We start from the raw sequence: 27,125 nt of genomic DNA on the forward strand, positions 1-27,125 counted from the left end.
CCTCTAGCACAGAAACCTGTTGCAGTAAATTGCTGATCTGACCAGAGGCAGTGATACTGTGCATAGTTGAGATGTTGTCCTTCTCATGCAGCTCTGAGGCTGGTACTCCAGTAGCTTACTGATACGTGGGCCTCATAGGTCCAAAACACAGTTGGTGATAGTAGTAGAGGATCTCTAGGACTACAGGTTATTCCATGACTAGAACTGCGGTATCTAGCTGTTTCACAGCTCTCTGTCTATGGTCTCTCCAAATCCTTTAGTGCTAGTTTTCTAGTTAGTGTCCACAGACAAAATAGGGTCTCAATGTGATATGTTTTGGATGCTACTGAGGATGTCTGGGAGGAGTCTAAGGAGTGCTTTGCTGCTATATAGTTACCTTAAATCACGTTTAAATAAGCTAGCCTAAGGGAAACTGGAAGTGATATTTGATCAAATTAAAAAAGATGATAAATGAAAAGATTGTTTGCGCCAGTAGAAGAAAGAACAGACAGTCATTATGAAGAACGAGCACAAAAAGCTTGTAATTCCTTTTTTAATTACTGTATTAAGAGCTGACCGTCTTCTGTGGGCATAAGAAGGTGTTGAATATGTCATGTTTTCTGAAGTTGTAATGTGCTTGTCCAACAGGCCCTAAAGGACAGTACAGAAGTTGAAACTGTGGATCAGAGGATAAGAAAAAGGGTTGATCCAGAAAAGTGGCCAATTCCAGGTCCACCTCCCTGTAATCTCTCAAGGACTGACTTTTCTCAGCTCATAAATTGTCCAGAATTCATACCAGGCCAAGTTTACGGCTCACATACTGGTAAAGAATTTCTTTAATAGAAACTTAAGTTTAGGGCTGTCTGTCTGTCTGAGGAAGTTTGCCTCTTGATACTGTTTACATAATAGAAATTGTGCATTTGGTTTATCCAGGTGATATCCCTGCCAGCTGTACAGCTGGGGCTGGTCTGGCTAATATTAAGTAGATAAAAGTATCATGTATGCTATAGTTGTGACCATTCTCCAGAAGGTATAATGGCCTAGAGTCCTTTTTTATTACCAACAGCAGAAGCAATAGTAGTCTTAAGTATATAAAATCTTCTTCATTTTGTTGTTAGCTGAAAGTTAACTGTATTTTGCGTACCCTAGTTTTGGATGGGAATTTCATTCACATGATTAATATGGAGATTGCTTTGTTTACAAAAAATACGTTTGGCAAGTAAATCATTTACTAAAATGTTGGCTCAAAGTAAATGGGAAGAATGAAGTCTGAGTTAGGCACCCATCCAGAGAGCTGGTGCCTGGTTTAGGGAAAACATATCCCTGATAAATGAATTCTTGTTTTCTGAATAACAGACGACTTCTCTAAGTCTGATATATGTTTTTAACTTAAATAAGCTGATAAATTGGTCTTTTCCTAAAATGTTGACTATGAAAAGTGATCTCCTAAAAAGAAAGGAAATTCTGCTAATCAATGCTAACTTGAACCACAGAAGTAGGAAGTAGTGGCTGAGGTTAAAGGAAGGACCAGTGTGGAAAAAAGACCAACCAAAGAAACACAAAACCACAGTAACTGAACTACTGTTTTCCAATGCTAGAGTCTGCACCAAGTTCTCCAGGAATGGGAAGCCTGTTGAGTCTGAAGGAAAACACTGAAACAAGTAATTTTCAGATAATATCTAAAGGGTTGTCTACAAGTTTGCCTGATCTGGACTCTGAGCCTTGGATAGAAGTGAAGAACAGGCATCATGCATCCACTGTCAGAGTAAAGGTAAAACAAAAAAGAACTTTATTTAAATAAGCAAATGCAAAACCTTCCCACTTGTATGAAACAGCTTTCTGTTTGTTTGTTTTTTCCACACTTCAATATCTGTGATAGTTGATTACGTAAAACTGTTAGTGTGGGCACTGCTCACTCTATCCAGACTTAGAATAACCAAGTGCATTTCAAATCCTGGTCCAACGCTCACTATTATGAAAAGAAATGTGATTTATTTTTTTTTCTGGTGATGGACAGTCATACGTGTGCATTATTGAGAAGCTGTTGTGCTATGAGAATAATTCTAAAAATTCATGATGCTGAATTACTTAGAGGAGTAATTTACTTGTGAGCTTGATAAACATCTTAAAGTGGCTGCATTGTTTCTAATTCTATATGTTCATTATTGAAAGTATTCAGTTATGCTCTGTTTGTTTTTCATGTGGATGATCACTGTCTATTTCAAGTATAAAATGCATCACCTTTTCTCATTTAGGAGTGTGTTCCTATACCTGATCAAGTGTCAGGTCAACAACAGCCACCCCCACCTCCAGAGGAACAAGAACAAGAAGAACTTGACTTTTTGTTTGATGAAGAGATGGAACAAATTCAGGGTCATAAGAATAAATTCACTGATTGGTCAGACAGCAGTTCAGATTATGAAATTGATGATCAGGATGTAAACAAGATTTTGATTGTAACACAGACGCCACCATATATGAGAAAACACCCTGGTGAAGGTCGTGCTGGCAACCATGTGTGTCATGGAAAAATAACATCAGAACTTGCTAAAGTTATTAATGATGGCTTATACTATTATGAGCAGGATTTGTGGACAGCACGGAGTGAAAATGACACTACAGCAATGGTAATTCTTTTTCTTTCTTTTATTTTTTGTTAGCCTTAAAACAGTGCCTGTGCAAACAGTGCCGAAATTATTTTGCCTACACAACTAAACTATTGGCCTTCCAGTATTTGAAGGGAGCAAATAAACAGGAGTGGGGAATGGCTCAGAGTGGGTAGTGATAGAACAAGGGGGAATGGTTTTAAACTGACATAGAGGAGGTTTAAAGCATGAGTGCTTTGAGGTGCAGCCGTTTCATTTACAACACTGGCATTTGTTTATACATAGCCTGAGGAAGGGAGCAGGTCCTCTCCTACCCCCCTAAGTTGCTTTCCCTGTCAGACTTACTGCAGAAGACAGACTGCTTCAGTTTCAGCAAGAGATGGGATCGCTGTCATTTCTGTTTCTTATTCTGTTCAAAAATGCTGAGTATGGCCCCATTGCCCCTGTGCGCCCATTTGGTGGCCTGTTTTTTGCAGAAAGTACAGTGTCAGTTGCTTTGTTCATGTCAGCTAGGAACTCCCATTTACATTTAACCAGATCTGTACTGGCTTGCATGAGTTTAGCTGTGTGTGAATCCTGGGTTGCTGATTTTTCTCTTGGGATATTCAGCTTTTCCTCAAGATGATGGTCATTGCAGTTTGTGTTCACACTTTTTTGTTTTCCCTAATTCAGCAAGAGCTTGAGAACTTCAGGAAGCTGAATCTTGTTAGTAAGGAAGAATTTGATAATCTTGCACCAGAACTGATAACTGATCAAAGCCAAGAAATTCCTCTGGGTTCTTCAGAGTTACAGAAAGGTAAGTACTGTAACACACGTATTTCTATCTTAGAATCTCTATAATGAAGCATGAACTTTAACGTTCTCTGCATATGTAGTGTTTTATTTTTGGCTCAGTCAGCAAACTGAGAGGATTTTTCTTCACCAGTATTTCCACTTGTCAGCTCTTCATCAGTATTGGAAGTTAACATTGTGTTAGAAGAAGCTGATACTAGTAGTACTTCTCAGGATATGTGTGATCATCTATAGGTAACATTCTGTTCTGATGTTATGCGAAAAGCACCTAGTGGTGCTGTATGCTAACTTGCCATCTACTTGTTTACTTTGCCATTGTAAATACAGAAAAACAAGCAGAAAAGAGAGAAGAGGATATAAATTCCATAGAGAAGGTGTGTTTGAAATATTTATTTCATTGCTTTGAGTAGTCAGTTGGTACTGCTTCTGCACCAAGTGCTTTTAGTCAGTTCAGTTATCCTTTTGGGGATGATATAGCTCACTTGAAGAGAATCATGCCTTTAAGATGTTAGGTATTTAGAGGAGCTTAAGATTTCAAAACTTAAGTTTCTTTTGAAAATAAAGTGCTTCTTTCCTCTTTGCTGATTTAACAGAGGAACTGGCTTGTAATTGGTTCTGTACTGAAGCGCTTCCAGCAGCAACAGTGGCTCGGTCACTGCCAACTGTAGTTCCAGAATCTCCCCGAGTTCACCCTGGTTGCACCCCACGAACACCTCGCACCCCGAGGCTGCAGGATCCCAACAAAACACCCAGGTTCTACCCTGTCGTTAAAGAAGCTCAATCCATTGATGTGAAGGTAAGTGGAAAGGCTTAATATCTATGGAAAGCCTATAAAATTCATGCCTGTAATGTAATTTGTAAGAATGGCAAGGCAAAAATGAAACAATTGTACTTGATAATTGTTTTTCTTCAAAAATTCACCATATTCATCCTTTTTTATTTCTACAAAATGGTTCCTGATCTTTCTCTGCAACATTTCTTAAAAGTCTGTGATGAAGAAGTGTAACATCTAAAGATTCTAAATTTATTACATAAGATTAAGTTTCAGGTTATGAAGCTGGAGCATCGTGACTTTATATTTGGTTAGATACAACATAAAATGGGCAGCATGCTGTTTTGGGAGGATAAAAGTGAGAAAGATCAAATTGTGAAAATAAACACTTCATTTACTTCCCAGGCTCCAAGAAAAAGGAAAACACGTCACAGTTCAAATCCTCCCTTGGAATGCCACGTCGGTTGGGTGATGGATTCCAGAGACCACAGGCCGAGAACTTCCTCTGTGAGGTAAGAGCTGGTTTAAGCGGTCATTTAAAACCATGCATTATATTAATGCTTAGTTAGCATAATCAAAAACTTCTTAAAGATAATAGCACAGAAGAAGATGTGCACCTGAAAACAGGGATGACTGGGAATCCAAGTAGACGTCACAGTGCTTGTCAAGTGATCACACCGTACTGACAGTGCTTGTATACAGCAAAAAGGTTGAAAGCTGATTCTGTGGAAACGCACTGTCTGTAGAACAAAATGTTTCTTTTACAGCAGTTCCAATGCTTCACCTTCAGAAGGAGCTCCATTTGCCGGAGGCTATGGTTGTACTCCAAATTCTCTTCCAAAATTTCAGCATCCTTCTCATGAACTGTTAAAGGAAAATGGCTTTACACAACAGGTGTACCATAAGTATCATCGAAGGTGTCTAACAGGTAAGGCACTTAATGCACATCCTAACTTTTTAGCAAGTTGTCACTGGATAGCAGTTTTCTCCATATTGTTCTTCATCGGTTATTTTTCTTGGGGAGAAACAATGCTTGTATGTTATGATACTTCCTTTCTATTTAACTTCAAATTCCCTTACAAAACAAACAAACAAAACCCCTCAAAGTCCTTGACATTTTCCAGCAACTTTTTCTGTATTAATATTCATTGCTAAAAGAAATGTGAGTCCTTGAGAGAAGATAATTAGTTGACTTTAACTTTGAGACTTGACAGATAATGTAAATGACAGTTCACGATTACAATTCTTGAAGATCTTATCTCAGTGTTACTAATGAAAAAGCTCTTGAAAATAGTTTGTTGAAGAAGTAAGAAGTTGTGGCTGTGCTTTTGTTTCCTTTTCAGAGAGGAAACGGTTGGGAATCGGCCAGTCCCAGGAAATGAACACACTTTTTCGTTTCTGGTCCTTTTTCCTGAGAGATCACTTCAACAGGAAAATGTATGAAGAATTCAGACAACTTGCTCTAGACGATGCAAAAGAACACTACAGGTATGAGGTTTTTCTTGAAACTGAAATGTAAAAAAAGAAATTGGAAAAAAAATAATAGTTTGAGGTCTTTACCAGTCATTTGAATTACAGTGAATTGTTTTTTACATATATATGTATTTTACATACATATTTTTAGATGCATCTTAAGTGACCATTTCCATTGTTAGCTTTGTCTCTTTGTAAATCTTCAAAATAGCAGTCTTTGCAAGTTGTTTTAACACCACAAATGTGTTTGTATGTATTTGTACTTTGTGAAGAATCAGCTAAGTGTATGGTATTTCCTGACCTGGAGTTGGTCCTGAATTCTCCAACACCGTGCAACTTGTTGACTCTGACAAGCCAGCTCTATTCTTAGGAAAGCTTCTGCCATTTTTCTCATCCATTCTTGACCTCAAACTGCGTGTTTTCCTACAATAGCAGAAAAAAATTACCACTGCCACATTAGCTCTTCCATTTGATATTCCCTCTCTTCTTCCCACACACTTCTTCCTTTTCCCTCCCCCAGCCTCTGTTTCTCTTAAAGACACGAGGCAGCCCAATGTATTGAATGTCAAGCGAGGAAGTTTACAGAAATTACAAAGTGTGGGTATGTTGTCACACTAGAGTGCTAAGTCTGTAGGATGCTGAGGTGGTTTTAATCATCATTTGCATATCAGCTGAGAGCTTTCTTAATGCTTTTGTGATTATCCAAGTTTATATTTTCCAAGAGAAGCTTCAGAAGGCTCTTCAGGGATAGCATGTAAACGCTGGACAGAAGGAGGTCCCATGCGTTCCCTTTCTACCCAGGCAGATTATTATCCATTGCTATGAATGAATTTATACTGTCCTTTATGTCTTTGCCAAATGTAACCTATCGTGGTATCATAAAGAGAAGTTGATCCAGATTCTTCCAGAAAAAGTAGCTTTTGTGTATTTATCCTTAAAAATTACCTCAGATAAATGCTACTGGCATAAATATTTCCCTAGTTAAGTGTTCCTTGAAGTTGTACTGATTACCTAGGTGCATCTTCGACTTTAGGAGCTCTCACCATTGCATAATTTCATATATTCATAGTGCAGTACTGTAGTCATCTGATGACTGAATTCAGCACTCAAAAGGTGTGTGTCTGCATGGTGAGAGCTCAGTGTTACACAGGAACACAATAGCTAATACTGGGAGCTGGATTAAAGTATCTGTTGGCCTACGTAGAAAAGTGAGCAATTTATTTTGACCTCTGCTTGGCTGCCCAAGGCAGGCTTGACACACGCGCGATTGTTATTGAGGTGGGTCCACAAAACATTTAACTTGGAAGGAAACCAGTAATCGCTGTAGTAACTTCTAGTGGCCAGGCTTTTTTTTGTGGCTTTCCCACTTTCTCAGCTAGATTTGGAAAAAGCTGAGTGTGACAGACAAGTTAATGCTTCCAAGTGAGGTAAAATGAAGGTAGGTACCTTCCCTCGGCTCAGAGCAGATGATTAAGAAGCTTATGACTGAGTTGAATAAAGGAGTGGTAGGTAGATTGGTGTCAGTTGTTTATTCCCTCTAATAGAAAACAGGAGGGGCATGGAAGGAAGCCAGAGTAAAAAATAAGTTGTAGGCCTTTTATAATGAAGTGTGGGGGCTGTGGGTCTCAACATCTTGAAAATGTAAAAGTATTTGTTTTGACATTACATGCATAGAGTCTGTAGTTCATATATTGAAGCCACATGACAAAACAGATATTCCTAAGTTAGTTTTGTCTATTTGTGAAGGTGTTTCAGAACAACCATTTAAATAAAACTGAACGTTGAAGGAAGCATTTTTTGTGGGAAGGGAAAAATGAGACTGTGCTATTTACATAAATGGAAGGAGAGATTAAAAACTTGAATGCTTTTGAACAATTATAGTGTATTCCTAAGATTCCCATACCTGTTTCTTCTCTTCTAGGTACGGGTTGGAATGCTTGTTTCGATTTTACAGCTATGGCCTAGAAAAGAAATTCAGGCGAGACATATTCAAGGACTTCCAGGAAGAAACAAAGAGGGACTATGAAGCTGGTAATTATCATAGGCCAGTCACTGCTTATAGCAGGGTGACTTTAGCTGGGAGATAATCCCTGTTCCTTGGCACTCACTTGTTTAGTAAGCTCAGTTTTAGTTTATAAGAGCACCTTTAGTTTATCTTCCTGTTCTCTTACATACGTAGATACTGGTGAACGATTAGGTTTTTAATTAAGTCTAGCCTTTGTAAATTGGTAAAATTATCTTCTCTTGTGATTAGGTCAGCTTTATGGACTGGAAAAGTTTTGGGCTTACCTAAAATATTCTCAGCACAAGACACCAGCCATTGACCCCAAGCTGCAAGAATACCTCAGTAAATTTAGGAGACTGGAGGACTTCAGAGTGGATGTAAGTTTCAACACCTGTTTTAAGTAACTTGGCATATCTGTGTTTTTACTACAAGTTAAAACTGTATCAAAACTGTACTTCAGTTCATGAAATTTACAAACCCCATCAAGTCTCTACAAGGCACAATTAGAAAAAGTTAAATGGAAGTGAGAAATGTGTTGTTCTGTTCCAGACATTATTTTTCAAACAGAAATAGGCCAATTTATTGCTGTGCTGAATTTCCCTTTTTATTGTGTAATGTAAATAACAAGAATACGTAAAAGGACATTTTACTGATCTAATAATATGAAGTGCTGAGGAAGTGCTTGACTCAATGCATAGTTTGTCATCTGCTAAGACAGATTGCTGCTGTACTCTTCAGGAATTTGGCAAATTAATTAACACCTAGCAGTTCCTTAATGAATTGTGACAGGCATTGTCCTTTGCACGCCAAATTCAGCATAACCTTCTTATAGGCAGCTGATTTCTTAAGCTGCACAGTTCCAGACTGCAGTGCTGCTGTGTTTGTTGTAATGGGGCAGTGATGTGCTGCTCCAGTGCCATTATCCTATCTGGGAGTTGTGGCAAATGCAGGGCTCTAGCTATAATGTGATGTTCCAAGGCTATGAAGTCCTAAACTTGTCATGTTTTTACACTTGTAGCTTAATGGACAGAAAGGTTTTAAGATTATCAGTGCTGAGTTGTGAATAACTATTAAGATTACCATGCCTAACTAAAGACTCAATTACAGAATGCTCCTTTCTGCTCCCCTAACTATAGGAAAGGGCTGTTACCTGGCCTTACAGAACAACTCTTAATAGGGCACTGCTTTTAACTTTCAGCCTCCGTTCAGTGAGGAATGTGGCAGGAGGCAGTTTGCTGCAGCAGGTGAGGATCTGGGTCATCGCAGACATCCGCCTCGTTCCTGTAGAACGTTTCCTGTGGCTCAGCCTGCAGTGCTGCTGGAGCACGTTACCAGTGGGAACACTGTGCAAGCACCCAGAGCAGGCCATCCCAATGCTGCCACAAAATCAAGAGAAAGCGATGTACCGGAAAAATAGACTAAGCCTCACACCCTTGAGAATCAGCTTTTTTCATCGCTCTTCTTAGTTGGAGATCTCCAAGGTGAGCCCATCTAGTACGTGATTAAATGTGTATGGGAAGACAAAGGACTGCATTCTTTTTCATGGGATTATGTTCCAAAACACCCTAGGAGAGTCGTTCTTGGTTTTGGGATCATCAGAAAGGTCCTAGGGAAGATTCTTTGGCTTCAGTATTGCTTTCCTCAAGCTTTTGTTTACAAAAAACTGCATTCCTTGCATATGCATAGAAATACTTTGGGGATGCCTTACATTTCAGCTCATGTTTCTGAAAGAAAAAAGGTATGGTATATCCATCATACTGACTGCGCTTTCTTTGTCCCTTTGTATTTTACCAAAGCAAAAAAAGATTACAGTATACATATATGCTTTTAAATGTAAAGAAGGATCTACGTGATTGGTTTGCTTTTGAATCTGTAACTATAAAAAAGTATGCTTTGTGTGGAAGTGCACTTGAGAATGTGCAGCTATATATGATGCAGCACTGCTGGATTCTATTTAAAAACATAGTTTCTATTTTTTTGGGGGTCTCCATAGTTAGTATTAAGTGTGGAGCTGAGTGGACATAACTGGGATAGTTTTGCAGATGTTTCTTTCAGTACTGGTTCTTAAAAAGCCACAGTAAAATGCAGGGAAAAATGGATCTGTTGATTCACTGTCTTAAATTAACACTTGCCATCTGCGGTTGGTGCAGGTCATTCAGGTAGCTTCAGCTGAATTCTCATATGCTGATAAAGCACTCTTAACGTGAGAGGCATCCTTTTTTTTTTTTTTTTTTTTTTTTTTAAGTTTTTTTTTTCCCCTCTGTATTTCAAGGAATAAAAATTAGTTTGGAAGGAAACAAAGCATTCCTTTTTTGCTTAATTTTACAGTATTTGAATGAAGGTCTGCTTAAATTGTGCTAGTGAACATTGGATAATTTCACACAGGGCTAAGCACAATTTCACTGAATGTAAGTTATGGAAATATACGTTCATTTCTGTAGCTAAAAGATGAGGGTGTTTATTTCATGCAATTCCTTCTAATTTCATTATTTTGATTTAAAACAAAACCACCTGCACAAACTGAGTGGGTCACTTATTTATTGTGAGAGTAAATGACAAGAATTTTGTTACCAGTTAGCTGCAAAAGAGCCCTCTGTTGAGAACTGCATCTAGCACAAATGCCTTAACCCACGAAGGTGTCCAAACAGAACAGACATCTGAAGACAGAGTGTCAAACTGCTGTCAGCTCTTACAAGTTGTCACAGTAAGTCCATTATTATTTTTTTCAGTCATTGCCTTGTGAAACTCAGTGAATTATGAATGTCTGCATTGTAAATGAGTACACGAGCAGTGGTCTTCCCTGCAGTTAAAAGAATCACAGTGCAAAATAGAGCCTTTTACAGGGGGCCTGTTCTAAGTGAAAATGAACATCTAATTGAAGCACCATTCCTTCCATAAGCTGAAGTGACACATCTCAACCCTGTGTTTGATCCGTGACTCTTTGCTATCCAGGAAAATGATGCAAAAATGTAAATTTGAATTGAATTTGTATATACAAGTAAAAGATTTAAAATATTTCACTCTTTTCATTGGAAAATGTGCAGACTGAGCTTTTGGTATGTGATTTTGTGATATCTTGACAAATTTTATAAAAACAACCCAGAAAATCCTCCAATAATGTTGTATTACAAACTTTGTTGTTGTTGTTGTTTGAAAAGCATGAACAAAACACTTGTACGGAGTCTAAGGATGTAGGTTTGCCTCTGGTGGGTTCTTAAAATGCAAGTCGGTTTTCTTTCAAGTTTTGTGATGATTTTTCATATTCCCAAGTGGTTGGTTGGTTGTTTGTATTTTTGAAGAAAAGGTGCCTTCAGTTACATTTTCTACTCACCTGTCAAAGGGAAGGGAATACTTTACCTCTTACAGGCTTTGGTTAGTATGACTCTTTATTTTGGTGGATGCAAGGGACAAAGGTCTGGCTAATAGCTCTGCCTACCTTCAGGAACACCCACTTTGTTTTCTCATGGACTTTGAACCTTCCTTGTTGCCCTGCCAGAGTGGTAGAAAGAATGACAGCTCCACTGCTGCTGTTCGCATGCTGAGATGAGAACACAAACATCCAAGTTTAGAACAAAGCTCCAGGACTACTGGTTAAGTAATTTGTTCCCCTATGAGGTTCAAAGTTGTTAATTACCTTTCTGTAACTGGGATTCTTTTTGTGGAACCATAAGTTTGACTTTGAACAGCAATATATATATATCCAGCATCCTTTCTACTGCCTTCTGCATCCATTTAAGGTAACCTTCAATTCATCTGTCTTAAGACCTATGGTATTCTAACAGGATTTTGGTAAGTATTTAGCAAGTTGTTGAATGTTCACATGTCTAAAAACTCTTTTTTATTTGATAGAATGTCTTTTTGCTAAAAAATGTCTCTATAAGTACTTCAAAACTATTACTATGCTGAAAGCTCATTAAGGTTTTTCTTCAGCCTTGCTCAAAAGGCTTTTCAGGGAAAGAATCATAGAATGGCCTGGGTTGAAAAGGACCACAATGATCATCTGTTTTCAACCCCCTGCTGCGTGCAGGGTCACCAACCACCAGACCAGGCTGCCCAGAGCCACATCCAGCCTGGCCTTGAGTGCCTCCAGGGATGGGGCATCCACAGCCTCCTTGGGCAACCTGTTCCAATGTATCACCACCCCCTGTATTAAAAACTTCCTTCTAATATCTAACCCTACACCTGTCACTGTCCACTCTTGTAAATAGTTGTTCTCCCTCCTGTTTATACACTCCTTTCAAATAGTGGAAGGCCACAATGAGGTCTCCCTGGAGCCTTCTCATCTCCAAACTAAACAAGCTGTTCCATATGGAGAGCAGATAATATTTTCCTACAGTGAGAAGCAGCAGCCTGTCTGCATGACTGATTCTTCTGGAGATTAGTGGGGATTTGGGTGTCTGTGGGAGATAAAGCACTCAAATGAGCAGAAAGCAGCTCGTACTCACAGCAGCCTCTGCTCTGTGTCCCCTGGAATCAGGCATCCCTCTGTGCTGAGGTGACAAACCACCCTTCTGCGACTCCTGATTGAGGAAGAGACTTAATTGTTGGCTGTTCTTTTGCTGAGAAGTCTCACAGCTATGCTGGGCTATGCCTGTCATCTTAAAGCTTTCCTCTCTGCTTTCTTCATCTTAAGAGTTTTGGAGGGAAAAAGGCAGCACCCTTTGCTTCAACTTTTGCAAACTCCACTAGAAATGCTGCAAACAGCCCCCCTAAATTCTAACCTGGGGCTGGGATTTATGTAGAAAGCCAGATTTTAACTTGTCTGAGGTGACATTATTATATTACCCAAGTGACGTGAGACTTCAGCATGCAGCTACAATGGCACTATGTTCGAAAATGCTGAAGGAATTGAAGCATGTAGGTTAGTTGTTCTAAGGCAGCACTTTGGAGTAATACCTTCAAAGCTCATCAGTTGTGCTTTCTTTCCAGTAAAAAGTTATGCCTTTAACTACATAAAATGAAACGACAGCCTTCACACTCCCATGAAATCAGAGCCCAACTCAGGCAGCAAAAATGTGTTTTTAGTCCAGAATGCTTGTGGCCAATGACAAATCCAGACCTGCCACCACAACTTTTCACCTCCAAAGAGCTTTATTCTTGAGTGCTCACATAGTACACTTGAAGGCTTTACCCAGTTACCTAGAAATTGTGACAGCTCAGTAAAATATTGTCACAGAAAACAGGTCACAACCAGAATGGGAACAATTAAGTTTTTCATTCATTCTGCCAGACTGGAACTGCAAAACACAGCAAAGCTGCAAACTTCTGGTACAGCAAAGTGCACAGAAACAAAGGAAACCCCACAGAGGAGGCGAGCACTGCTGGCTTGGATGGGTTTTGGTTTCCTCATGAAGAGTACTTCGCTTGCCTTTGAATTAATCAGGGTGGATATACCTGTTCATATTTAATTAAGTTTTCCATATTTAAGCCCTTGAGGTTGAAGTGATGTGATTACTGGGACTAAATCACCAAACTGACAACTGCAAATGCATCATTCCATCCATAGCTGAAAGAACAGTCATCGGCTGAGCTTTTTTTCCCCCCCACAATCTATTCTTTAAACAACATGAAAATTAGAGGGAACTAAGACTGCAAGAAGCGAGCTAAGGACTTCATCACAGACATACTCTAAGCTTAGGAAGACAACGTGAGGAACACTTGGTTGCTGTATTAGACAGTCACTTAAGCTTTGTGAAAAACTACACAGCTTGATCCTAAAACACCAACAAAAACAATCAACAGCCACTAAGCAGGAATAAAACAAAGGAAGATGATTATATTCAAAACTCTACTTTTTGAACAGTATTCTGTTATACAACAATGCATGTTTCAGGGTACGGGGAAGCTACCACCATGCTTATTGTAGCGCAGACAATGTTAAAGTGACTATAAGGATAAGTCCAGTTTGTTTCTTGACCATTTCACTAAAGAGGCTGAAACTGATCAGATTCTGGGGGGGGGGGGGGGGGTAGCAAAAACAAGAACAGAAAAATAGCTTAGATTATGATGGCTTATAATAGCTGTTTAAAGCAAAGCAAAACAAGAACCAACTTACTTATCATTGAGCTGCTACCATGTATGCTGAAAAGATGGAAAATGTAAATCTTAACCAAGGAAAAGCAGAGTTGTCTCAGTAAAAATCTCATCCTCTAATCACCAGTGACGTTTAAGGCAGAATGAACGAGTCAAATTCAGATCCACTGGGCATCAAAATATAGAGTTATATCTATGCAACGTTACTGCCAAAAGATGACTGCTTTGCACTGGGTTAGGAAGGCACAGCTTACAAAAACTACTGCTCTTTCCCTGGTAAGAAGTTTCTACATAAAACAGACAGAACTGAGATAAACAGCTCAAGCTACAGCTATACCAGATGTAGCAATAGTAATAGCTGTAATGAGTAAATAACAGGGTAACTCATGTCAGGTGATAGGAATCTCTACAGTAGGAGCTGTAACACAGTCAATTGTGAAAGTACCTTTATGTAAAAGCTTGAAAAAACCTTCAGTCTGGTTGTCCCATTTGATAGGGACACAAGCCTTCTATTCCTGATCCATAGCTACATGCACCTTGATGCTGTAACAAGATACAAGATCTGGAGCAAGAGCTACAATGTGACAAGCATAAACTACAATGTAAACCTTTTAGATTTGGTTCCGGTGAAGGGGCAGGGTGTCCTGGTAGCAAACTAGCACTCAAGTACCTCCAGCTGCTGTCCCTTATGAGAAAGCTTTTCTTCATTTGTTGGCAGCTTCTTCTCTTCCATCTAAGCCGTATTCCTGTAGTTAGTTATAGTAGCCTGCCCAGCAACGCAGCAGTGTTTTTGATGATTAGCAGATAGATACTTATTATAGCAATAACGTGCAAACAGAAGATTGGACACTGCATCCACACTCAGTTAAACAAGGATGTGACATAAACAGAAACCAGCACCTTAATGAATGACACGCACTAACTGGCCAGCCACATACCTAACTGCATTGTTCAGCTCGTATAAGAACCTGCAAGTGGAGTCTGACTTGAAATGGCTTCAGTTCTGTTATTTCTTCTGCTGCAATAAAACTATTATGTTTCAGGCTTGCATATGCAAGGGAAAGAATTTAATCTGCCTTCTAACACATGTGAATTACCAGCAATTCAGTGGAGGATTTTTGTTTGTTTCTTTTATATAGACACAAAACTCTTGCAGTCAAACCGTAATAAAAAAACACAGTGCCTGACGTTTCAGGGTTAACAGTTCAACAGAATGGATATATAGAAATCTGTTACTGTAAACATACCACAGATAAAATCTGCAAGCACAGGTGCAGCTGTAACCCATACAGCTGTCAGCCATGAACTTAATGGTGTCACAGTTAGAAATTCAATGAAGTAGGCAGTGAAGTTTCTGCAAGATGTCAATTGATACACATGTGTTGATCTCCAGCATCCTTGTCCTGCAAGCACCATGAAACGCACTGCTTTGACTGTACAATTTATTATTTCCTAGAACGCTTATATACGATCACTTGATTTTTTTCCACCATAAATACACCGGCATAGGTTTACTCCTTGAACTACAGCTTACCTGAGTGGTTCTTCCAGATTCTTCAAAAGATGGGACTTGAAAAGAAAATCAACATCCCTGGAGCTAAGAACATTAATGACAGCAAACATTCCATATCCAAGACTTCTTCCCTTTACTTTGTATTCCATCATATTCCAGCTCCACTTGACAGCTTCTACATAGAGTCTGACAGCACGTTTGGTATTGTACATGCTTTATTAAAATGGTACTCGTATTTACAATATCTGCAGAAACAATCCTTCTCAAGTCTTGCATTCAGACAGACACGCACACAGACACACGCGCGCACGCCCCTTTGCTCTACAGGGGTGTGAAGGCTGTGCTCCCAGAAGGTTGGCAGCTTCTGGAAGAGGAGGAAGGGTGACTTTTTTTTCTTTTTTTAAATTACTTAAAAAGAAGCTCGGGAGTATGCATTTGGCCATCACAATGCTAATTTAAGTATATGTAGTATTAACATATGGCAGTAACACTGAGTATTCCTCTTTTACATTCTATACACAGAATGACATCAAGGTTTTCCAGTCAACAGAACATTCTAACTTCAGTCTCAATGTTGCTATGTAGTGACTATGAAAAGAGGGCTTTCCCTTAAAACAATTCAAGTCTATGCAAGCGAAATAAGGCACAATTAATATTTGATTCAATTCAGACAATGGGAAAAAGGAGTGGGAGGGAGGCAGGCTTCAGATAAGAGCTGTTGAAGAGGAAATAGTTTTACCCAATCCTTTTGAGAAAAGGATGAACGTTACCCCCATCCTGATCTACGTGGATTTCTCTTTGAGAACTGAAGTATTCTGCCAGGGCTACTAAGGCCCACGTACAAAACAAAATTGGAATTCACATTATATCACCAGTGTCAGTAGTCTAACCTACTGATACGGATGTACATGAGCACATCTCTGTTTAATGCTGAAGGAGAAGACAAACATGAAACAAGTTTCAAACCTTCCACTGAGCTTGAAGACTCACATCTTTAGAGAGCTGTAATATACGCTATTTGAAAAGGCTTCAGCTTACTGATAAAAAGGAATAGCATTTTTACCTTTAAATCCCTGGCCCCTCTTCACTAAGCCTTACCAGACATTACAAATAAACCGCAACAAAAGGTTTGGCAGCACGAATAATGTCTAGTATTCAAATCTTCGGTTGTGACTTTATTGTTTTCCTTGTACAAAACCTGTTGAATGTTTTTCGCAGCAGATGAACTGTACCCAAAGATGCAGGACATTCTGTGATGGGGAATAAGAGGTTGCAGTTCCGAAGGCCCCTGACTTTGGTTGTTTACAAAGTTCATTCCTGTTTAGTGTGATCCTTGGTATCTTCCTCGTCTGTGTATTCTGATGGTTCTTCCCCTGGTTTTAGGAGTCTACCTACGTAGTCGTATTTTTCTGAAAGAGATTCATGATTCCATTACCATCAAAAACAGCCACATTTGCAAGTTAGCCTGCATTGCTGCTAATTCACATTTCCCCCCACGCACATTATGGTTCTGAATGTGAATCACTGACACTGATGGCAATTTATCAGTGAGCTCAGCTGCTAAAACAGTCTCGGTAGTGTTGCTGCTCACTACCTGTTCTGGTCTCAGTACTTTGGTTTCAATTCTAATCAGCCCAGCTTTATCACGTAAAGGCTGAAAATAGCACTATTAAAACCAGCACAAATTCCCTCAGCCTGTTTCAATTTCAATTAATGTGAAAAAATGGTTTCCTCTCCCTCCAAAGGCATTCTTCCATACCTTTTGGAAATGACTGCAAGACAAACTTCTTCAACCCTTTGTGCCAAAAACTCTTAGTCCTAGTCATCATTCAATGGAATCCAAAGCAAACAACCTGAGAGCAGGAATTCCGTTGGCTAAGCTACTCTACACTAAGTAGCTGACAGGAGAATACCTTTCTTGTATAAAACTTTCAAAGTAAAAATAGTCATAGTGGGACATAGCAGAATCCTCTCTAAAGAGGAAAGCTCCGCAATCCCAGCTCTTTCCCTAGGAAAGCTACATTGCATTGTTAATAGTACTATCAGCATCTCCTTAAAAGACGCCCCAAGCCCAAGTCAGTCATCTTTTTATATTAAAAGCATTTCCTTTAGCTAAAGATGTTTTAATTTGAACAGTTACCTTTAAATTGCATTTCCCACTCTCTTACACTTTCCATCTGTACAGCATTTAAGTCTGATAGGTCATCGTATTCATCTCTGAGTGCATCTTTATCTAGACAGAATGTTGCTAGTCCCCTGGAGGCATCTCTGCCAGCAAAAATTCCGTATGGACCCTCTGGAAACAGAAAGACAAAACCAATACTTTCAGGTCTTTGCATGCGGTAACTGATGTCAGTTCTTCATTCTGCCAAAGCCATACATGGAAAGTCCCACGCTTGTGCACCATTGACACCGTGGCTGTCCAATGTTCAACAACACTGCAATTCAATCTTAAGTATCATTAGGAAAAAAGTCTGCCAAGAGAAGCAGAGTCGAGAAACCAGTTTTGAAGGGGTATCTGGACAAATCCCTGACCCTTGATGCAAGTCAAGAGATGTAAATTCCAAAGGGAATGGAGGCCAGAATTCAAAAGAAATCTACTTCCATTAAGCAAAATACAGAGCAACTGAAAGTGCAAAGGGCATGAACAAAACCAAATCATATAGACACCTTAGTAAGAAATTCATTAGAGCACCAATCAATTACGTCACTTACACAACCACCATAACTTGACAATCAGTGGATCTGTTGACACATTTCTTACTGCTGTGAATGTTACACGGCAAAACACAATATAGAAACTGAAATCAATCCTATGCCAAGATATTTAATTTACTCATTGATCACACTCAGCCACTTTTCATAAAGCTGTAGGAGATAGAAATGTCTGCCAATGGCAACACAATGCAGTGCTTCTTCAAGCAACAAGTCTTGCTGTCCACCAAACCAGCTGCCATTCAAGCGATCTTGCTGTTGATGTTCTGACTGAGGAACACAGGCCCACAACGTTACAAACAGCTTTTACAAAGATCACACACAGTCGGTAAATCCTTAAGAGCGATTATAAATTGCAATTTAAGCTCCCTGCCAACAGTATTTGTCCTGGATTTTTTCCTTTCCACGAAGCATTTAAAACAAAGTTTCCATAAACTCTATTTATATAACATTCTCAGAATTCTGACTAACTGTTGTTAACGCTGCCCCTCCCTGAAGCTCTGCGTCTGGGGTTTTACACAGCTCTACAGCCACTGCTGAGATGCTACCTCTTGATCCACCAGCTTGATGCCAATTGCTTCCGCTGGAGAATTACATTATATTAGTACCAAGCCCTGAACATCCTTCCATCTCAACAGCACGCTTAGTTGAAGGCGCTGGTGCCTTTACAACATATGTTTGTGTTAAGACTGTTCAGCGCAAGCTTTCTGCTAACACATGATAATGAGATGCCACTACATGGCTACATCTTTTCTAAAATTAATTTTATATTCTGTATTAAATACAACATTTACACAGCTGTATTTTGCTACGAACTCCTACCTACTATTCACTTTTATGTAAATACTGATACAGTGGTCCTAAAAAGGTATTTTGCACATCAGGTCCTGGGAAATCATTCAGGAAGGTGCAAGCATAGACAGCTCTGAGTAAAACACAGGCTGAGTATTGTCTTGTGGCAGAGACATCGGTGCAATCCCTGAATTACTCCCACAGAGTTCTTTCATGACCAGATGCAATTTACTCTGCAAGTCCTACCTACAGCCCTTCTTTAATTTCCCTTTGTCTGTCTGTCTATTTAGACTGGCTCCTGCTCTAAATAATTCATTGTGCCACTGCTATACATACTGAAGAGATTGTAAAAAGAGATGCTAGTAGCATACGTATGGAGACTAAATCAATTTTTCAAGACTACCACAGACTCTTAAATTGTTTTCTTTCTCCAAACCCCCACAAAATTAGCTGCTTCCTAGTCAAGTACTTCACAAATTCTCCTCCCACGCCTATCTGACACCTCACAACAACAAGAGGAAAAGTCATGTAAGTATTAAAAAAAATAATAAAAATAAATCACTGAAACACCTCCACATGATTTGGCTACACACAGTCACAAGCCTTAGATTAAGGAAGCTTTGCTCCTTGAAGAACATCTTCCTTCCCATCACTGCTTTTACCCATTACATCACTCAGTTACCTAGTATTTGTTCTAGTGTTAGCTCAGCTCTGAGACCAAACTGTTATCAAAACTATGTATTTGCCTGCCTATCTCTACCTCTGTAATACCACATTTATACACTGCCCTTTTCCCTCATTTACCTTACAACCCTACCTTATATAAGATATGCCCTTCATTAATCTAAGCACATGCAAATAATGCTACCCACTGCCTGGTACCATTCCCAGGAAACAAGGATTGTCCCTTCCTCGTAAAATCCACATAAAATTGACCCTTCCTGGCAGATGTGTTCCAGTCTGACATTCGTCTTTTCCTACCAATGAACTGGGCAGGCCTGAGACTTGGCAAAACTCAAGTCTTTTCAGTCACCAAAAAATCCTCTCCAACTGTTGCACTCAGGAACAGGATTTCAGCACCTCCTAGCCCTGTTTTGGGTCTTAAATGAAGATTTAATTTCTCTTTGCTTGCATATGTTAAGCAACAGCAGACAAGAAAAAACAATATTAACACACGGTGTTTGGACACTTGAGAGATATGAAGCCATCCAAGCCAAAGGTTTTATTTGGAAGCATTTTTTTTCCAGTCACTTGGTCCAAAACAGGCTAAACTGGATCTTGGAACACAGCCTGCATTTGAATTTTCAAATGATTCCACCAGTAATTCCCCCAACCCTACACTGGTGCTCAGATTTGGAGTAGATATTCTCAGCGTACCAAAAGGACCATTTCAGTTATCTAATGATTTTGCAGAAGATCCCACACTGCTGCTCCAGGACCAGTAATGAAAGGAAATGCTGCACACTGAACTCCAGATTGCTCTGGACCTGCAAGGACCTGCATGTGGACTTGGTATCGAACCCAGCGATACCATCAGCTGTCCAATTGTGTTTGATCTCACAAGATTAACGCACATTCCATGCGGGCTAACAAGCTTCAATTTAAACCAGTTTTCATTTCTGAAAGCAGCCAAAAAACACTTCTGAGAAATCACCAAACATGCCGACCATAGCAGGTGTTCTTAGCATCTGTGCGCCCCACGCAGCCACTGGAATACAGCCCTGTTCTACCTGCAGCCTCGAAATTCAGGGACAACATTTCTTAACCTGCAGAAAAGAATAAAGGCAAATCTCTCTTTTAATGTAAGTTAAAGGAACGAATGGAGAAAGACCAAGAAATGGCTGACAGCTGCACTAACTTACCAGTTTGTCTATCTTCTCTGCTAAAAATCGAAGCAAAATCTGCCCTGTTTCCATTTGAATCCTGAGATGTTTGTATAGTGTAGGTTTTTTTTTTAATGAGAAGACTAAAAAGCTACAAGTTCAACAAAGCTATCTTGAGATGCAGCTTGAAAACAGCAGCTTTCTAATAACACGGATCATTGGAATTCAAGGTAACATCATTTTAACTTTAAACCCACTCCAGGTTTACAGGAATGGAAAGATGCGGATCAGTTTGAAGTTACAGCTTCCATGGAAAGGAAACGTTCTTAGGAAAGCAATCAATGAAGCCTACACGCTGAGATAGGAACTGCTTGGGTCTAAATCAGACTTGTTAGACACAGGCCTCGCTGCCTTCTGCCAGCTTTCTCTCTAATTCTGCAGGAGAAGTGCAGGAAACAGCGACCTAACTTGAACTGGAGAGGCTGACAGTGAGCACTGCTCAGACAGCCTGCAGCTCAGCTGTCAGGACGCTCTGGCACTGAGCTCCACACTTGGAGAGGACACAGATCCCAAACTCCGCCTCAGGGAGAAGAAAGTACTCTGCCCATAGTTTGGTCTATGATAAAGCAAGCAACACTATCCAGGCTCTTGATTATATGAAAGAGAGATGTACCACCATGTGCTGGATTTAACGTCTATATGTTATTAACAACGACAACACTATCGCATTGCGTACATCACGCTTGGCCAAGTCCCCAGATCCCTATTTAAATGATTTAAAACATCACCAGGGATTTACTCAGCCAGCTTTTATCAAGCAGTTGTTCAGGTGCTGAGGAATATATTCAGCTAATCAGCAAAGGCAGAGAGCAGCTGTTGGTCACAGAGCAGAAGCTGCAGAGGGCTGCATTTTCCTGCATACTCCGCACTGCTTCCTGCCCTCAGGAAACGGGGACCCCTTTGTCCCACTCCCCTGCAGCAGAAGCACAGAGACAATCTCTTCTCAGCAGGCCTTTTCAGTTTACTCATCCTGGTAGCACCTTACTTTGCCCAGAAACACCGGTTTCTTTGAGAAGACACCTCCTTTACGCAGCACCAAAGAGCCGGCAAGCACCAAAACGAACTGCAGAAGACCCACACCTCATAGGAAGCACGGCTCCCCCACCTTATCCTCTGTACTTAAACACTCAGCCTGTTGTGTTCTGCAGATAAGGCCACCCTTAACAGTCCTCTCCAGACACAGCACACGTGCTCCTCCTGCAGCATTTCACTCCAGCCCTACCCTTGTACATGAAGTACAAAAGCATCAGTACTATCCAGAACAACTCCTAAATGCAAACACATCAATTAAGCTCACAGCGCTAAATTCCCAAGGAATTCAGGCAGCATCATTTTATTCTACATTAACGATGTAATGTAATGATGGAAGAAATGTCAGTGTTTACTCCAGATTTTTTTCATAATATTTAATATCTGATATTGTAGTTGTTAATTGCATTTGTACCAGAAAACAAAGCCAATCCTCCCCATAGAAAAATGAACTACAACAGAGGTATTTATGGAAGGAAATACTACTAAAGCCCCATCTATTCTTCTTGGAAGGTAGGAATCTTTGTGACACTTTGACAGACTGAAACAGGATGAGAAATGACAATGTATTATAGGGAAAGAAAAGTATCATTGACTGTTGTACGTAATGAGAAATGAAGAGCCAAGAAGTGATGTGGAACAGTTGCGCATACTGGATTACGTACAACCTTGCTTTGTCATGCTCAAAAATGAGTAGTTTTCCTAACTATACAAAGCACTTTTCAGTTGATCTAAACCTGTTTACAGCATTATACTACCATGCCAATTTAAACTCTAAATATTAAGATTACTTTATCTCTTACTGTGCCTTTCTATTGACCAATATACCTCCAGGAATCTTAAGGTAAACAAACATGAAAGTTAATGTTACAACAAACAAAACAGTAAAAACTGTCTCCTGCGATAAAGATATAAAACCAACAAAGCACACACTGAAGGTATCAACCGTGGGGCTCTCAGTGATGAGATGTGGCTGTGGATGGGGAGATCACCCCACCATAACTTATTAGATATTCTGGCTCCATAATTTTTGAAGTGAATCGTTAATTGTTTGCTTGATTACGTGAAGAGTTTGTAGATGATAACAGGTAATTCAGATTAATAATCAAACAACGCATTCTAGAACTCAAATGGGGACAAACAGAAGTGATATTTATTTAATACAACTAGAAGTGAAACACTGAAACAAAGGGTGTGCTGGCAGGAGGTCTTCGGTGGGCCCTTCACTGAAACAGTGCAAAGTATACCAGGATTCAGTGGGCAGAAACTTGAAAAGAGCAGAACTTCTAATAAAGTCAAGAGCTTCGCAAGACTTTCAATGGAATCTCACCCGTTGGACAAAAATGTGGGCTAGATGACAATTCTGTGTATTAGCCTTATGCGAGAAGTACAAAGGTAAGGAAAACATTTGCATCTGTACTATTGTGAAGAAAAAAAGAGACTTCCCAGACAAGATGTCAGAAGCCTTCTGAGACAGCCACATTATTCAGCAGTCAAGAAATAGCCTAAGAGACGACAGCGAGCCTTCAGCCAATGCGGTTTGCCAGCTTCAAAGCTAGGGCACCACTTTGCATCAGTGCCCCAACAAAACACAAGTAGCTCCCAGACCAAGCTCATGCTGTCAGCAAAGCCAGTGCTCTCAACTGCTTCTTCTAGTTAACAAAACTTCACCATCATTTGGTCGGTAAGCTTTGCACTTCCGCTATACCCTATATATGCTCTATACTGCTATACTCCAGCTAAGAAGCATAAAATTACAAAAGCAAACTTCTGCAGACATCTGGTTGCTGTGACAGAAGTCCTTGTGGAGAGATGCAGCTTTAGAAGCTGAAGACTTTTCCACCTAACTCTTCTCAGATCTTTTAAGGCCTCCAACCACTCATTAGGTTTTTTTCTTTTTGGTCAGAAAACAATTGCAAGAAAATACCACTCGACACACATCACACAGGCTGACCACATCGGCTTGATGTGATAGAAAGCACAGAGCTGGTGCTTAGGTTGAGCATAGATTTCCTAACGTGCACACGTAACAAAGATCTGACAGAGGAAAATAATGCCAAGTAAGTCTGTTATTAAAAGGACATCTTTCACAACAGGGCAAAAAAAAAAAACAACAAAAACCAACCTACAATACACATCCCTCTCCACAAGAGCAGGACACGCTGCGTTAGGGAAACCAGCTGCTGGCACTAATCAAAGAAGCAGGCTGATGTCCTTAAACACAAAGCTTTAGTTTCTTCACAGCAGTGGGCCTCCAGAGGCAGAGGATGCAAACCAGTGATAGTATCGATCCAGAAACTGTCTGATACACAAAACAGCTAAAATTAATGTTTAGACTGTGGTTCAATGTTATTTCAGGGAGGTAATTTTTGAAGAAATCTGTCCACTCAGAATGATGTTATAAGTTTCATGTGCACACATGTGTTGTTCATCTATGTATTAGAAATGCAGAAATGCTTGTGTTGGAAAGTACCCTTAACAATAACATAGTCCAACTCGCCTGCAATGGTCAGGGACGCCTACAGCTACATCAGGTTGCTCAGAGCCTGATCCAGCCTGACCTTGAGTGTCTCCAAGGATGGGGCATCCACCACTTCTCTGGGCAACCTGTTCCACTGCCTTACTACCCTTACTGTAAAAATAAACTTCTTCCTCATATCCAATTTAAATCTCCCCTCTCTTAGTCTGAAACCGTTTCTCTTTGTCTTATCACAACAGACTCTGCTAACCAGTCTGTCCCCTTCCTTCTTACAGCCTCTCTTCACATACTGAAAGGCTGCCATCAGGTCTCCCTGGAGCCTTCTATTCTCCAGGCTGAACAGCCCCAGCTCTCTCAGCCTGGTCTTGCAGAAAGTGTTCCATCCCTTAAATCATTTTTGTGGCCCTCCTCCGGGAATACTCCAGCAGGTCTATGTCTCTTCTGTACTGAGGACTCCACATCTGCGCACGCAATTCCAGGTGAGGTCTCACCAGCACAGAGCAGAAGGACAGGGTCACCTCCTTCCACTTGCGTGCCATGTGTCTTTCAATACAGCCCATGATACAGCTGGCTCTCTGGGCTACGAGGGCACATTGCTGGCTCATGTCCACCTGCCATCCACCAGCACCCTCAAGTTTCAGCAGAGCTCTATTCTCACATCTCCCAGCTCATACTGATAGTGTGGGCTGCCATAACCCTGGTGCAAGATCTTGCACTTGGATTTGTTGAACCTCATGGGGTTCACTTTACCTGTATTTTCTATCAGAACAGAGGTGTCAGTTTAAACATCCCTAGAGCATGTGAGACAAAAGAACTTGCCTGAGTAAGTCTTTGGAGGTTGCAGTGCACCAGACTGTATCTTCTCAGCTTTACCCAATAACAGGTGTAATCCAGGCACAGTGAGGTAGCTCAGAGCCTAGTGCCAGCTATTCCAGTACCCAAACAGAAAGCAGCTTGATTCACTTATGGCAGCTTCCGTTTCTGCGACTGGCAGCAGAGATGGTATCAGATCCTCTGAGGGTGACAAGCCTGGTTCAGCTGTACGACTGTCACTGCTTGGGACCAAACACCTGCAAACACTGCACTTTGATGTCTTTATTTTTGCAAACTAAGATTTAAGAACAAAGCCAGACAAAAAGCCATCTAACTCCAACTATTTCCTGGACAAAACCCAGCAACCTCTCTTTTCTGCCCCTCATACAAAGACACTTGTAACACCTACTACAAACAAGTCCTGTGTCATTCGATTAGATCCGGTTTTCCAAACCACCATTGTTTCAGGAAGAAAATGAGCAGCAGCCACAACTCTCACTTCCTTTGGCACTGGGTTAACATACACAGCTCAGCAAACTTGCCCAGCTCATTACGCGAAACCACTGTGTATTTACTCCTCATAAATGATCCACACGGCGAACATGGAAACCTAACAACATTGGCTTTGACGCACGCGTCTTTATGCGTGAATTAAGCATTTCAGCGCTGCAGGACCCTATTGTCTACCTTCTCGCTCGAGAGCAGGCTGCTTTCGGCACACACCTAACCGGTATCGGCACCGTCAGCCCACCAGCTCCCCCTGCTCGCCTCCACCTGATTACAACTCACACTGTTATGTCACCTGCGGCTTTAGGTAAGCAACCAGCTGTCTTTACTCTTCCCTGAGCCATAAGAGCTATTAGGCAGGAAGCGCTGCTCGGCTGCACGTGGCAAACCTACCAGCAGAGACAGAGACAAACGATTAGAGCACGGCAGCCCCGCACCGTCGTGCGGCTGGAAACCCACCCGTAAGGCGGCGAGGCTCGGCACGACTCCCCCCGGCCCGATGCCCGTTCCGCAATGCCGTGCCCGCCGAGGCTCTCCCTCCCTCCCTCCCTCTCGCGGCGTCCGGACCGCCGCCCCCTCGAGTTCCCCCGGGCCCGGCCGGGCCGCCCCCGCCCGCCGCGACGCTCACCGGGCCCGTAGAACTTGCTGCCTTTGGTCACGTCGAAGACTTTGCCGTTGACCGCCAGGAGGATGCGGGGGTTGCGGATCCCGTCGAACTCGCGCAGCTGCTCCAGCGAGAAATCCCGCCGCTTCATCCGCGGCAGCGGGGCGGCCTGGCTCGGCTGGGCCGCGTCCCCCGGCCCGCTCCGCTTCCTCCAGCGCAGGTACAGGCAGTAGGCGGCCAACAGCGCCAGCGCCAGCAGCCCCGCGTACAGCAGCATCCCGCCGCCCACCGACCGCCCCGCGCCGCCGTGCCCGCCGCTCCCCGCGGTCCTTAGCCGCCCATCCCCGCCGTCCGCCATCACCGCCAGGCCCGCGCCCGCCCGCCCTCCGCCCCGCCCCTCCCGGCCCCGGCCCCGCCCCCCTCGCCTCTCCCCGCCTCCGATTGGTCCTGGGCCCAAGGGCTCCGCCCACAACGGCCTCGCGCCCCGCGGGCGACGCGGCGGCGGACGCGCCCCGCCCCTCAGCTCGGGAGAGGCGCGGCCGCCGCTACTGCGCCTGCGCGGCGTCTGGGCGCTCCGGCGGGAGGCGGTGCGGTGCGGTGCCGTGGTTGCTGTGTGCAATGTTTGCGCTGTGGTGCTGTAACGGCCGGGCGCGTGCCCAACGGTCGCGGGAGGCGGCGCGCGCACGGCCGGCCCCTTTGGGCTGTGATGGGACGCTGCGCCTCAAGGCGGCGGGCGGCGCTGGCTGCGGCCGTAGCGGGGTTCGTTGTGTGTGGGAGCACGGCTGCGCGTGCCGCAGGATGACGGGTCGAAGGGCGTCCGTGCTGGACACCGTGGTAACCGCCACGTCGTATGGCGCCCTTTAGGCGATCGCTGGGACAGTGACACGTCTGCTCGGCGCTGTGGTGCAGAGGTCCCTCCCGGCCGTGCTCCCGATAGCGGCCCGGGCCGGGCGTGCCCGTGAGCTGACGCGGCAGAGCCCGGCGGGGCGGCCCTGGAAGGGGCTGCTCGTTGCGTTTGGCTGCACGTAAATGCGGGCAAACAGCGCCGTCCATTTTGGGCATCAGGAGATGAGAGGGCCGCTAACGGGCCCAGTGCCGCGTTGTGAAAGCAGCAGCGGCTGTGCGTGCGT

The 27,125-nt window shown here is 42.1% G+C and overlaps 2 protein-coding genes and 1 long non-coding RNA gene across 7 annotated transcripts in view; 1 reads left to right on the forward strand and 2 right to left on the reverse strand.

Moving 5' to 3' along the window:
• LARP1B (La ribonucleoprotein 1B) overlaps positions 1-11,575 on the forward strand; it is a 31,604-nt gene extending 20,029 nt beyond the window's left edge. For 3 of the 5 annotated variants that reach the window (XM_015861246.3, XM_015861249.3, XM_032444579.2), the window contains 11 exons: positions 628-802; positions 1,578-1,750; positions 2,235-2,606; positions 3,258-3,381; positions 3,971-4,173; positions 4,555-4,661; positions 4,917-5,077; positions 5,493-5,637; positions 7,544-7,653; positions 7,877-8,004; positions 8,826-10,868. In XM_015861246.3, the coding sequence (XP_015716732.2) occupies positions 628-802; positions 1,578-1,750; positions 2,235-2,606; positions 3,258-3,381; positions 3,971-4,173; positions 4,555-4,661; positions 4,917-5,077; positions 5,493-5,637; positions 7,544-7,653; positions 7,877-8,004; positions 8,826-9,044 (1,917 nt within the window). In that variant the 3' untranslated portion in view covers positions 9,045-10,868. Of the gene's footprint in view, positions 1-627; positions 803-1,577; positions 1,751-2,234; positions 2,607-3,257; positions 3,382-3,970; positions 4,174-4,554; positions 4,662-4,916; positions 5,078-5,492; positions 5,638-7,543; positions 7,654-7,876; positions 8,005-8,825; positions 10,869-11,557 lie in introns of those variants that run through there. The other 2 variants (XR_014945773.1, XM_015861248.3) reach the window with 2 other exon arrangements.
• LOC146761035 (uncharacterized) lies at positions 5,078-6,047 on the reverse strand. Its single transcript, XR_014945795.1, has 2 exons — positions 5,924-6,047; positions 5,078-5,657 (listed from the first exon to the last, which is right to left on the reverse strand). It is a non-coding gene; the product is annotated as an uncharacterized LOC146761035 (long non-coding RNA).
• A 3,795-nt stretch (positions 11,576-15,370) lies between the features above and the next one.
• PGRMC2 (progesterone receptor membrane component 2) lies at positions 15,371-26,366 on the reverse strand. The gene is made up of 3 exons (XM_015861301.2): positions 26,020-26,366; positions 17,314-17,469; positions 15,371-16,582 (listed from the first exon to the last, which is right to left on the reverse strand). The coding sequence occupies exons 1-3, from the start codon at positions 26,351-26,353 to the stop codon at positions 16,485-16,487; spliced, it is 588 nt and encodes a 195-aa protein (XP_015716787.1). The 5' UTR covers positions 26,354-26,366; the 3' UTR covers positions 15,371-16,484.
• Positions 26,367-27,125: the final 759 nt, after the last annotated feature.

The sequence above is a fragment of the Coturnix japonica genome, chromosome 4 (assembly GCF_054131305.1).
Source record: "Coturnix japonica strain WE chromosome 4, WE-NBRP24, whole genome shotgun sequence".
Taxonomy (NCBI): Eukaryota; Metazoa; Chordata; class Aves; order Galliformes; family Phasianidae; genus Coturnix; species Coturnix japonica.

Bases quoted from the DNA above. Each gene is read 5' to 3' on its own strand.
- PGRMC2 (XM_015861301.2), bottom strand. From the start codon at position 26,353: ATGGCGGACGGCGGGGATGGGCGGCTAAGGACCGCGGGGAGCGGCGGG. The intron at 17,470-26,019 runs GTGAGCGTCGCG...TTCTGTTTCCAG, and splicing joins CAGCAAGTTCTACGGGCCCG to AGGGTCCATACGGAATTTTT. The intron at 16,583-17,313 runs GTAACTGTTCAA...AATCTCTTTCAG, and splicing joins GTGGGAAATGCAATTTAAAG to AAAAATACGACTACGTAGGT.